Source organism: Ricinus communis, chromosome 8, assembly GCF_019578655.1.
Source record: "Ricinus communis isolate WT05 ecotype wild-type chromosome 8, ASM1957865v1, whole genome shotgun sequence".
Taxonomy (NCBI): domain Eukaryota; kingdom Viridiplantae; phylum Streptophyta; class Magnoliopsida; order Malpighiales; family Euphorbiaceae; genus Ricinus; species Ricinus communis.
The window spans coordinates 15,454,723-15,466,783 of record NC_063263.1 but is presented as its reverse complement, the minus strand read 5'-3'; the positions used below and the strand labels follow the sequence as shown (position 1 = coordinate 15,466,783).

At 33.2% G+C, this 12,061-nt stretch overlaps 3 protein-coding genes across 3 annotated transcripts; 1 reads left to right on the top strand and 2 right to left on the bottom strand.

Moving 5' to 3' along the window:
* LOC8275225 lies at positions 1-1,256 on the top strand. Its single transcript, XM_002523660.4, has 3 exons — positions 1-403; positions 555-675; positions 869-1,256. The coding sequence occupies exons 1-3, from the start codon at positions 224-226 to the stop codon at positions 1,039-1,041; spliced, it is 474 nt and encodes a 157-aa protein (XP_002523706.2). The 5' UTR covers positions 1-223; the 3' UTR covers positions 1,042-1,256.
* A 71-nt stretch (positions 1,257-1,327) lies between these two features.
* Positions 1,328-4,311, bottom strand: LOC8275226 (serine carboxypeptidase-like). The gene is made up of 9 exons (XM_002523661.4): positions 3,707-4,311; positions 3,430-3,598; positions 3,166-3,285; positions 2,907-3,050; positions 2,656-2,806; positions 2,426-2,514; positions 1,951-2,209; positions 1,731-1,864; positions 1,328-1,632 (listed from the first exon to the last, which is right to left on the bottom strand). The coding sequence occupies exons 1-9, from the start codon at positions 4,039-4,041 to the stop codon at positions 1,513-1,515; spliced, it is 1,521 nt and encodes a 506-aa protein (XP_002523707.2). The 5' UTR covers positions 4,042-4,311; the 3' UTR covers positions 1,328-1,512.
* A 3,641-nt stretch (positions 4,312-7,952) lies between these two features.
* Positions 7,953-11,328, bottom strand: LOC8275227 (vacuolar protein sorting-associated protein 24 homolog 1). The gene is made up of 6 exons (XM_048378663.1): positions 11,036-11,328; positions 10,794-10,870; positions 9,867-9,969; positions 8,936-9,057; positions 8,389-8,583; positions 7,953-8,299 (listed from the first exon to the last, which is right to left on the bottom strand). The coding sequence occupies exons 1-6, from the start codon at positions 11,145-11,147 to the stop codon at positions 8,219-8,221; spliced, it is 690 nt and encodes a 229-aa protein (XP_048234620.1). The 5' UTR covers positions 11,148-11,328; the 3' UTR covers positions 7,953-8,218.
* Positions 11,329-12,061: the final 733 nt, after the last annotated feature.

Genomic DNA, 12,061 nt, shown 5'->3' with positions numbered 1-12,061 from the left:
TGAAACAGAGTCAATATAATTTCTTTATTACTTTTATGAATTTTTCTTGTAGAGATGAAATTAAAAAATAAAATAAAATAAAATAAAAATAGGAAAATAAAATTCTTTCTATAAGCCACAATCTTTGAATTAGGAGTTCGTAAAGCTACAATCTCTCGCTTACGCCTCGCTCGACAAGAGAGCAAACTTAATAAAGAAAATTTTCTTCACAAACTGAAACTTTATGGATAATAGCGACAATCCAACTACCATAATGTGTACAGTGCTAGCCATTGATCACTCTAATCTTTTCTACAGAGCATGTTCTTTATGCGAAAGAACACTTCCTGATACTCCAAATTCTCAATGTGGATTCTGTAACAACTTCAATCATTCTTCCTCCAAGCGATTTTTTCGTCTCCTTGTAAGCACTTTTTGAATCTTTTTTTATACTTGAACATAGTGTCTTTTTATTGTTTATGGCCTGTAATTCGGTCTTGTTTGATTCTTGAAGATAGTTTCATTTTCTCTCTTGTTCATGGGTAGTTTTTTTTTTTTTTTTTTTTTTTGAGCAGGTTGCAATAGCTGTTGATACCAAGGTGCTAAATGTGATTTGCTTTGATAGAGCTGCTAGAATCTTGTTTGGTTGCTCTGCTGATGAGTTTTTTGACTTTGCCAAGATTCACCCTTTTGCTTGTAAAGATCCTAACTTTTCTTTTCTTTTCTTTTCTTTTTTTTTAAAAAAATCTTTAAATTATGGATGTTTTATGATTTGGGTTTTGTAATTACTGCCATTTTAAGATTTTGTTAGATGATTTTGGTTATTGCCATGGCAATTGGGCTAAGCCAATTTTGAGTCTATGCGTAATGGTGGGATGCATTTGTGCAGCTGCCAATGCTGGTAAAGCTCTTGAAGGAGAGATGTTTAGAATGACATTGTCAAAGCCAAAGAATGGTAATGCGCAACATTTGCGAGCAGTGTCAATTTTGCCTTTGAGGACTGGTTTCCAGCCAGCAATTGAAACATTGAAAGAGTTGTATGGGGTAAGAGCAAGTTCTTGATTCTTCTTTTCAATTCCTTCATGTAACTTGCCATGGTCTATCTGTTATGCTACGAAGCATAGTTTTCAAGTAATCTGGCTAGATGATTTTGTGGTTTCTGTTCTGTTTCTTCTGTCAATGGAAGTGGAAAACAAAAAGAGGGTTCTTTTGTTGTTACTAGCTGTGGTTGATATAGTTTTGTTTGATCAATTATTCAAGTGCCGCATTTTGTTTCTGATTCTTGAGAATTCAATAAGAATGCTAATGAGATATGAGAAATGTACAGTGCTTATCCCCGGATGCATAATTACAAAAAGGATAAATCTTTTTCGTTTCTTTCATTTTTATTTTAAGTTTGTGGAAGAATTTAAAACAGAATCATTGAATTTGGTACAATCCAAACATTTCACAACATACAGAACTTTGAAAACCATAGAAGTGAAACTATGCTGGATAATGATATGAGAAGGGAGGAAAATTTAAATGAGGCAATCACTTTGGAGAAACTTTTTCTCTGTTAGTATCAGCAAGCTTCCCTTGCATCCAACTCGTCAGCATCTGTAATGCAGCTTTTGGTTGATCCATTGGAACCATATGACCAGCCTCATTAACCTGGTTATTGTTATAAACACCAAAGTTGCTGAAGTTATTAGATATTGCTAGACATTCAAGGGAGAGAGAGAGAGAGAGAGAGAGAGAGAGAGAGTGACCTTGAGGAAAGTGAGAGGGCCATGGCTTTTTAACTGTCCGGCTTCTGCACCTTCAACCTTAAATGGAACACTCGAAACTGCTTCAAAATCTTTCTGTCCGGTCCATTGCATTGCATGAACCCACCTTGAATTTCCTGCACAACACAAGAACATCAAGAATATAGCGGCTACATAAAGAATGTATTGTTAGTTAGTCTGTAATGAAAACATAGAGACTTACCTAGCCAGTTGCATATGAGATCTTCCTCTCCGGCATATATAAGTACCTTGATACCATCCTCAAGAAGCGCAGGAATTCCCGCTTCAAGATTCCTCATCCAGTCCTTTATCATTGCATCATAAACTTCCGTGCTGCATGAAACAAATTCTCTGTTGCCCACTCCTAGAGAATCCCTCACAACTTTTTCATTGAGGAATGTCTCCATGTCTGAAAAATCATAACATAATTGCCCTTCGCATTTCTTTCTGATATCATAGTACTGCAGATCAAAGAGACTATAAAATGTCATAAAAAGTTGAAAATATTTTTTGAAAAATTATTGTCTAGACTGGGTACAGACTGCGCTAACATAAATGCATCCCAGTTTATATTGTGGAACCCACAATATGCGGAGTATGGATGCATGAAGACGCGGTCTAGGCAAGAATTTTTCATATTTCTTATTTTTTTAAAGAATAGTTGAAATGTTTCTTACATTTACGTTGCCAACAACATCCATGATCTCATTGAATATGTTATTACAAACACTGTACGCAGATTCACAGGTAGATTCTCCTTTGGTGCCTGTTAAATAATTTGCAGTTCAGAATAAACAACCAAGAGCAGAATAATGAGCAAGTAATCATAATTCAAATTCTACTTAATAAATACCGTAAACAAACAGGAAAGAATGGAAGAAAAATTAGATCAATCAATAGAAATTACCACAAGCTTTGATTGCCTGATCACATGATGGCATCATCTCATTAATTCTTTCATAATCTGATTCTTCAATTAAATCATTCTCTAATGCATAATCAGTGTATGCTTTGTACTGGATACCAGGATCAGTTAGACCATTACCGATAGCAAATCCCTGTTGAACAATTTGTTGCATGATCAAACCCCCATCACATGACATTTACAAACGATGATGCAACTAATTGAAATTAATCATTGTTTAATGGATGTCATACCTTGAGATTTATATGAATCCCTTCTTTGTTCTTGTTTCCTGAATGAACCCGAGAAGCGAAAGCAGGGATATAATGCCCAGCATAAGATTCTCCAGTTATGTAAAAATCGTTTTTAACCAACTGAGGATGCTGTTTGAAGAATGCCTATCATCGCAGAAATAAATCAGATCGAAATTAAGATTAAATTTCTGTGCTAGAAAATCAAGAACATTGATAAAAAAAGAGAGAAGGAAAACTACAAATTCAGGAGGAAAGTCACCTGCAAGAAATCATACAAGTCATTGCTAACACCATTTTCATCATGTCGAAGGTCACTTTGATCTGTTGTATAACTGAATCCTGTTCCAGTAGGCTGGTCAACAAATATGAGATTTGATGCCTGCGAAAGAAACAATAAAATAGCGATTGCTTTCAATTGAAGGGAACGAGAATCACATTTCACAAAAAGCTTTTGAGAATTTACAGTGGCATTTAATAAGCCAAGAGAAGATTATCAGAAATGGTAAGTGAAGCACTGTTATACCTTATCCCAACCATAGTCATTCCATGCAAGAGACATGTTGTTGGAAAGATGGTAAGGACCATTTTCATAAAACAATGCTAATTCGCTGCTGCATCCTGGCCCTCCAGTCAACCATATAACAACAGGATCATTCTTGTTGTTTCGTGATTCGAAGAAAAAATAGAACATCCTACAAATAATTATAAGGTGGATAATATTGAAGCATCAGAAATGTTAGACAGAAAACTATAAGACATAATAATCCATACTTTCTGCATACGATTCATGATATATTTACCTTGCAGCTTTAGTATGAGGAAGCTTAAAGTACCCAGCATGATGACCAAAATCCTGAACAGAAGGACCAGAATCACCAAGAAGATTGAGGTTCAATGGCTTCTCAACAAGATCAGGGCTATTTTCTAAAGAATCATCAGCAATCTTTGGCAGGTTGATGGAGTGCTTAGGGGACAAGTTAAATCCTCTTATCAGCCTTTCTGCTTGTAATTTAGGGGAGTTATTGGCAGTTTGGTCATGGTGAGAAGAGGCTGCATATGATGAGAAAGGTGAAATGGAGATAAAAAGAATTATTAAAGAAAGGAATGTGTAAGAGAAAGTTGATAATGTTTCCATATTGATTAAGGTATTGAATATTTGAGGTTTGAATTGATATCTTAATGTATGGATCTTGATGGGTTTATATAGGTCTGATCAGCTATCTTGGTGGAGTAAAGCTGTTGTGTGTGAAAAAGAGAGTTAACTTATATGATTACTTTTGTTCTTTATCTACATCTTTGGAATGTTGTTTTTTATTGGTTTAGCCAACCCTTTTTCTCTTTTCTTTAATTTTTTTTTTTGTTTTGTCTTTATTTTTCTCTTTAACCTTTCCCTTTTCTGTGCTTGAAGCATCATTGAATCTGACCTCATAACAACATCATACAAAGAACCCACAGGGTGTGTTGATTTTGAACTATAAGTGGGACTAATTCAGTGCAGATGCTGTCTGATTTATGCATATTATTTTGTTAGTTTTATACTTGATTTTGTTCATGCAAGAATTACTTTCTACATTCAAATTCAACTCAAAGTGAACTAACCTTCCAAGTTCCTTTTTTTTTTTTTTTTTTTTGTGATTAGTTAATAAAGGGAGATAAAGTCCAAAACAGCAGCAGACAATTAGGACTACAAGAAAATACAATGATATATTTAGAGGAGGCTCTTTATCATGCTGTTATGAGGATCCTCCAAATCAGCATAACAACCGAAAATGACTATGGTAAATTTACCAACCAATCACTAGGTTGTGGTTGGTTATTTTAGCATTTTCTGCTAACTCAAAGGTAGATTAAAGCTTAATCTCAAGATTAGTCAAAGTGTTAAATGGTGTTGGTGTGTGGTCCTCTCTTTAACAATATGATGAGTTTGTAACTCAAAAAGAATATACAAGTTTGATGCAATTACCCAATTGTGACAAGGCCAAAAATAGTTAACTTATCATGTTTTATAATTTTTACTTTTATAATTTAAATTTCACTAGAAAATAAAAATTTAAATTTCATGTAGTAATGGTTATTTTGTAAATTATAAAATTTCAATTATTAAATTGAATTTAATAGTTAAATTTGTGCTGATATAAACTATCATTTTATCTAAAATATAAAAGGATTTCAACCCTTTATTTGTAATTACTTTAATTATGAATAATTCAATAAATAGGATTCAACATTTAAGGTAGTAATCTATATGGTATTAAGGCTATTATTCTAAAAGGTAAAAAAACAACTTGCACTAAAGTCACTTTCTAATTGTATTAAAACAGATTCCTAAGAGAGAGGGTGATAGAAAATATGAGAGAATTCCTACCACTTAATTAACATTTTTGCTCATTGTGATTTTCATGGAAAATGCTAATTATACCAAAATCTCTTTTTATCATTTTGTTTATCTCCTAAATGCTAATTAACATTTTTGCTCATAGTGATTATATTTATAATGTAAGAGCTTTTACCTTCCAAATATTAATGTACGTGCCTGATGTTTCCTCAAATGAAACAATTCAAGAATGATTTGGTTGAGAGAATATTAGAAAGTTAACTTATCACTTATTTTCAGCAAGTTTGTTGTATAAATCTTTTTAAATCAATATTCTGTTTCTAAAGGCTTTTCATAATTAGTTGATTTCATTTAATATTTTCAATAGATATATGTGGTTGATTTATTACCATTAACAACTCAGATGAAAATTCAACTAATGAGAATGTAAGAATCAATAAATAAAATCACATGTAATCATGCAATTGATTTAGCTTATAAATGACATGGTAGACTGAGTGTACCCAAAAATTTCTCATAGAATTTGCTTTTTAGGTCTCTTAAACAGAATCTCAGCTAACTACAAATAATTGAACTTATGCTTATCCCCCCACATGGAATAACATGACTGTCACATCTTTGGCATTAATGATAAGAGTCCCTTCTCATAGTTCTTTCGGTTTTTCTTAGTACCAACAAGTGTAATAGAATATTCCTTTACTGGCTTAGGCTTTCTCGTTTAGCAGTGTCAAATATGTACAGGATTGAAAATCCTGACAATTTTATTTTCTTTCTGAAAGAAATTCAGAGTAACAGAAAAGAAAATCATAAAAATGTGAGACCTAGTTGAGAATATTAAGCTGCTCTCAATATATTTATCAATTATGGAATATTTCTTTTTATGTTACTTTACTAAAAAGATAGAGAGGGTTTGTTATAGAAGCGAACAAGAAGAGGATTGTAGGGATGATGATCTTGCGTGCAAGACAATAGTACCTTAAAACAAGGCTCATGGACTCCACATATATAAATACTTAACATGTTTAATACAAAACATTGACTTCACTCAACGTCTAAACCATCTGTAACCCTAAAAGAAAAAACAAAACAAGTAATAACAAATGGCATGACATCCCTTAGACCATGGAGTGTGTGTTATCTTATATATATATATATATAACTGCAAAGACTTAAGAATAAGGGATGATTTCAAACCAAGTTGTTTCGTTAAGCAATCTACTGTTTGTCTTGGAAGCATTTTGAATGAAAGACTTGAGAAGATCTGAAATCTAGAATTTCATTTGATTTACTTTGTAATAGGATAATTACAGGACTATTATTCTATAATGTGAATTAGTTCATCAAATAGTTAGTTTTCAAATCAATCGGGTGATTTAGTGTAGTGATAAAGTGAGATTGCTTTAAGAGTAGGTGTCAGGGTTCAAACATGACTAAGCTAAAAGAAAAAGAAAGCACATCATTCAAACCAAGAGTAGATGGTTATATGTGAAATGGGCTTTAATGTATATGTATTATAAAATGAATGTCATGATATAAAATATTAAGGATACGTGAGTGACAATGGTTATTTTTGTGTATCACGCTTTCCACGGAGAGGATAAAGAGTTTTCTTTCTTACGCTTCAGACCCCAAGGGTTTTCTGATGGACCTCAGTATTATTAAGAGTAATGAAGTCATGGAGTTTGGTCCCATGAACAATGGCGATAATTGTAGAATATATTCTCTTAGCTTAAGAATTAGACTCTTGCCAGATGTGGTGGCCCTTAATTGGAACTTTCTTGAAACAATGCTATTGCAACTTAATATTCCAACTCATGGATAATGACCTGTGTTGCTGAGTTAGATCAGCCCATCAGATTGACTGGAGTTCTGAATTTTGAGGAAGGTGTTCTGCCTGTAAAATACTTGGGGGGTGTTCCTTATTTCAGACTAAAGAAAACTCATTGTAGAGAGCTAATTGCTAGAATTACAAAAAGGTTGGATGGTAAAGCGTTTCTCATATGCTGCAATAAGACAGTTGGTTCAGTCTGTTCTTCAAAGTCTTCATATATACTTGCCCAAGTCTGTTATAAGGAAATTGAGAGATTATGCAGGAATGTTTTATGGAAGGGTCAGGATTCTGGGAAAAGTGGAGGAAAAAGAGACCTCATCTTATGGGAATTAAATGACCAAGAAATGTCTCAAATAAGTATGAAATGATATGTGATGAATTAAATTTTGGAATCATTAGTAGATGATTGGCAAAGGGGCAAAAAGTATAATATTATCATGCGCAATATACTAACTATGTTCTTTAATTAGCTAAAGCTCATGCAAGCAAAAAGCATATAAAAAAAAAAACGAGAATCACGCTAGTTAATGATTTCATGCAGCTAAAGCAACTGCACCTGCACTTGCACGCGTTTACTTGGAAGGCCAAGAGAGGCAAGATGCCAAGTTTGTTCACAAAATCTGCTTAATTGCTAATAACAATGCATGTTTTTTTGCACACACAGGCCCGCATTTGTGAAACCGAATAATTCAGTTACGAATTATATCTTAGTAATGTAAAATGAACCAAGTACGTTGTGGATGCATTGAATTTGGTGTTAATTAGACAAGAACTACTTAAGATATTGCTCTAACTGCTAAACTGAATTTGGTTAAATGTTACCTGCAACAAGCATAGTCTGGTGAGCTCTGACCTAAAAGCCAGTCCTTGAAATGACTTATTGCGACAACAGGGTATTCTTTTTCCTTCTTCTTTTTTTATACAAATAAGGAATACAACTGGCACTAGCCACAATGCCTGCAACTGGAAGTTAGGTATGATACAAATAGCAGCTAAATAACTTCAGAATATAGGATATAGCTGCTTTCAATATAATACACTCATTTCTTTTGTCTCACCGTCAATGTTAATCACTCAGCAGCAATTGCATTGTGATCAATGGTTACATGCGAGTTAATCTGCCAAGAAAATGGACTAAAGCTCAATTTATGACCTAACTTTGGCAAGCCGAGCCCTTAATTCTTCAAGTTCTTCCTCATCATCTGCCCCCTCGGCAATGGCTTCTTCCTAAAGAGTCAAAAAGAAATATATTACACTTTCTACTAAGAAGAAGCTGAAACTAGGTTTGTTATCCAATTTCAGTATTTCACACATACCTCCTCAGCTCTTCTTGCTGTTCCAGCTGACTGCTTCACTCTCTCCTTCCTGACTGCTTCTGGTAGCTGTGCAGCAGTCTCACCAGCTATAGCGGTCAAGACCTTGTCAACTTCTTCCTCAATTTCCTCTTCAATATCTTCTGAGTCCAGTGCATTGTCAACAGCATCATTCACAAATTCCTCGATCACCCCTGCCTGAAGATCACAAACAAAATAATACCTATTATTGAAAAAGGTCATCCAAATTATGGATACAATTACCAAAAGTTTCTTGGATAGTATAAGGATGAAATGATAACCAATGAGAATCTTAATAAAGGACTTTTTTCCAGCAGGCAGAAAGGTTAAGCATACTCGAACACTGTCTTACACTATAAAGTGTCCAAGACTCGAGGGAAGAGACCATGAGAGGAAAGATTTAGTATGACTACCCTATACAGGTATTCAATAAAACAAAACTCATCATGGGAGTTCCAATTTCTAAACAAACTAAAAGCCTCCATGCAAATTCATTTATTAATGTATGGAAAATGACGAATAAAAATACCTTGGTCATTTCTTTGCTGAACTCTTGCATCGTAGCAGCCACTTCTGGAGCCTTCATGAGATTATTCACAAGCTTCATGACTTCAGCACTCTTGGATAAATGGCCCACTGTACGGGCAATCGCTGCAAAATAAATCAAAAAGTAAAACAACCAAATTAATATAGGAGTTTCAAACAGTACAAGGTGCTGTTCCAGATGAAATGCAGAACAAGCCCTCAAATTGATTGATGACACACTTCACAAGAAAATCACACCAATGAGCTACATTATGTAGATATGAGTTTATATTATGTTTCAAGGATCTTCGTTAAGATTATCTATAATAATAATTTCTTTGGATTTTTCAAAGAGAAATTTAATATCCCTATGTCACATGGTTATTTCACAATGGGATTTCAGTGAACAATCTCATTGTCATCCATCATCTGGATCCAAGACTTCCCCCACTTCCCTAATTGGAACTTTATCCATCTTATTATAGTTGCAGAACGAACATATCTAAGTCCTTTTACATCATAAATCATTTCATCATGGTTCATTATACTTCTTACAACCACTAATAACAGTGCCCAAGTGCATGAGGCTTCCTGCATAGCAGCCTCGCCTTCTCCTTGCACTGAAAAGTCCACGGTTTAAACACATAATTTTCAGGTAATGATGAAACAACTTTACCATTGCTGCATTGCATTATCCCAAGGTTCACCTTCATCTTCTAAGCAATAATACTAAAAGAAGCTGATTTCTTTTTTCTTTTTTTTTTTTGATACTGGATATTAAGATACATGATAGCAAAGACACACAGGGAATTATACGGGATAAATTAACCTACCTAGTACAGATATAAAACAAAAGGCCAGTAATACATAGCTAGGATCTTTAGAGGCATACAGAAGAAAAAGTAGACATAAACAGAGTATGAGATGCAACATACCTACACTTTCACCAAGGTGCATTGATATTGAATTCATTTGTGCCTTATTTTCATAAAGGCGGTTTACTGTCCTCCTAGATCTTACAATTTCCTTAGCAAGTGCCTGAATAAATTTTGAACCAAAATAAAGCAGTGAAAATGTCAATATCTACACCATAAATGGAACCCATAGGAAGGTTACATGTTCAGTCTAACCAATGGTAGGTGCACTTAAAATTAATACAAGAAATGGGAAATTAAACATAAAATCACATGTCCCTGACAAAAGACACGATACCTCAATAAGTACAATATTGTTCAAGATACTAAAATAAGAGATCACCATAAAGAATTTCGTTTCAAGATTACAAAGACACCAAAGACATTGTAGGATACGAGGAAAGAATTCACATTCCTAGAAGTGTCAAGAGTATCAATTATTATTTAAATCAGTCAACCAACATGAAGTCTCTTCCTTTCTTCACAATGGAGATTAATATACTTCAAGAAGAAAAAACCAAATATGAAAATGTTATGAGGCATATAAATGGTTATTTAAATTGAAAATGCTATTGCCCATACTGAAATAAAGCTAACTTTGAAACTTCATTAGTAGCATGCTCAGTCACAACTCACAAGCACAAATGTAAAACCACAAAATAAAGTAACATCACCATCATCAACATTTGCTGGTTTAAGCAATTCTCAGATGACAACAAGATGTAAACTTTCAACACATTAAGAGAAAAAAAGAAAATAATTTAGCAAACACGATCTTTACATCCTTTCATAATTGATAATAATAACAATAATAACAAAACTATAACAATCTATAGCTACAAAATCAGACCAATCAAAGAATTAAAGTCCCAAAACAATACATATAACTACGAAATTAAAACGTTTACAAATAGTTGATCCACAACATAAAGAAATAAATTATGATACCTTAGCAGAACCCATGTCATTCCTTTTAGCAGCATCTCTAATTGCTTTTTGTACACTTTTCTCTTCTCTCTGTATATCTACAATCAAACACACCAAAAAAAAAAGAACAAAATAAACAAAAGAACCACAAAACATTAGAGCCAAAATAACAAAAACCCACAAATCAAAAGCCATAGATCGATTAAGCATAAACAACCCAGCAAATAATAGCCCATAAAAGAATTAAAAGTGGATTAAATTGCCTCTGATTTGGCGTTCTATATTGCGACACTCTTGACGGAGCCTACGTTGCCAATCTCTTAGTTGCTGCTGTGGATTTGGTTTTGGCTTTATGATGTTCATCACTTTCTCCATTTCCTTGTTTTTTCTTTAAAATTTTCTTCTTGCTTGCTTAACAACAACGTGATCTTGATTCTTTAGTTGAAGATGATCAAAGATTTAATCTTTGCTTGCCTTTAGTTTTCGGATTCGTGAGAAACAAAAGGGCAGAAAGGTCAGAACCAAATATGACTGCGCGTCAAAACCCAATGTATCTTGAAAGTGGATAACATGGGCTTAAACTTGAGCTTACATTTTAGCTCTAATTAATTAAAACTTGGGCAAATTCAAGTCCAAAGTCCAAGCTTGATTTGATAATTATTCAAAGCTTGTTATAATAACTTAATAGAAGCTTTTTAATAGAAAAGGGCTCTCTGGCCCGATTGAGGCTAATATATCTGTTCGAGTTGGGAAAGTCTAATATCACAGAAAGGAATACGATTCGATTTGAGCCTGAATTTGTTTTTGACCCTTTTCGGTTATTTTAAGGAAAAACTTACCATCTTAACTCGTTCCTAAAAATATGAGAGAGGTAATATATCGATTTTTTTTTTCAAATATTTTTCTTAATAAATAAAGCATGTAACCTAATCTCCAAAAAAAAAAAGTTAAAACAAACCATATTTACCAAATTTCGGACTAAAACAAAAAAAATCAAAAAAGTGTAATTTGGACTTCATTTAAGAACCAATTCGAACCTTATTCCGATTAAAATTCATGCTAATATATAGTTGTATTACTGTAATTAATTCTTCAATTAAAGCCCATTTAACACATCTTTTGAAGAATATAGCTTATATGTTATTATTTTAGCTTAATTGTCAAAAATATTATATACTTTATAATATGAAAAATAATTTTATTCAATAACTGATTTGGAAAAAAAAGTAAAAAATTTAATAAAAATGAAAAGAAAAATTGAAAAAAAGAAGTTCCAAAATTGATACACC

Bases quoted from the DNA above. Each gene is read 5' to 3' on its own strand.
- LOC8275225 (XM_002523660.4), top strand. From the start codon at position 224: ATGGATAATAGCGACAATCCAACTACCATAATGTGTACAGTGCTAGCC. The intron at 404-554 runs GTAAGCACTTTT...TTTTTTGAGCAG, and splicing joins AGCGATTTTTTCGTCTCCTT to GTTGCAATAGCTGTTGATAC. The intron at 676-868 runs GTAAAGATCCTA...GCATTTGTGCAG, and splicing joins CAAGATTCACCCTTTTGCTT to CTGCCAATGCTGGTAAAGCT.
- LOC8275226 (XM_002523661.4), bottom strand. From the start codon at position 4,041: ATGGAAACATTATCAACTTTCTCTTACACATTCCTTTCTTTAATAATT. The intron at 3,286-3,429 runs GTATAACAGTGC...TTTCTTTCGCAG, and splicing joins ATGACTATGGTTGGGATAAG to GCATCAAATCTCATATTTGT. The intron at 2,515-2,655 runs GTAATTTCTATT...ATTATTTAACAG, and splicing joins TCAGGCAATCAAAGCTTGTG to GCACCAAAGGAGAATCTACC.
- LOC8275227 (XM_048378663.1), bottom strand. From the start codon at position 11,147: ATGGAGAAAGTGATGAACATCATAAAGCCAAAACCAAATCCACAGCAG. The intron at 10,871-11,035 runs GCAATTTAATCC...GTTTGATTGTAG, and splicing joins TATAGAACGCCAAATCAGAG to ATATACAGAGAGAAGAGAAA. The intron at 9,058-9,866 runs GTATGTTGCATC...TTTATTTTGCAG, and splicing joins GCACCTTGGTGAAAGTGTAG to CGATTGCCCGTACAGTGGGC.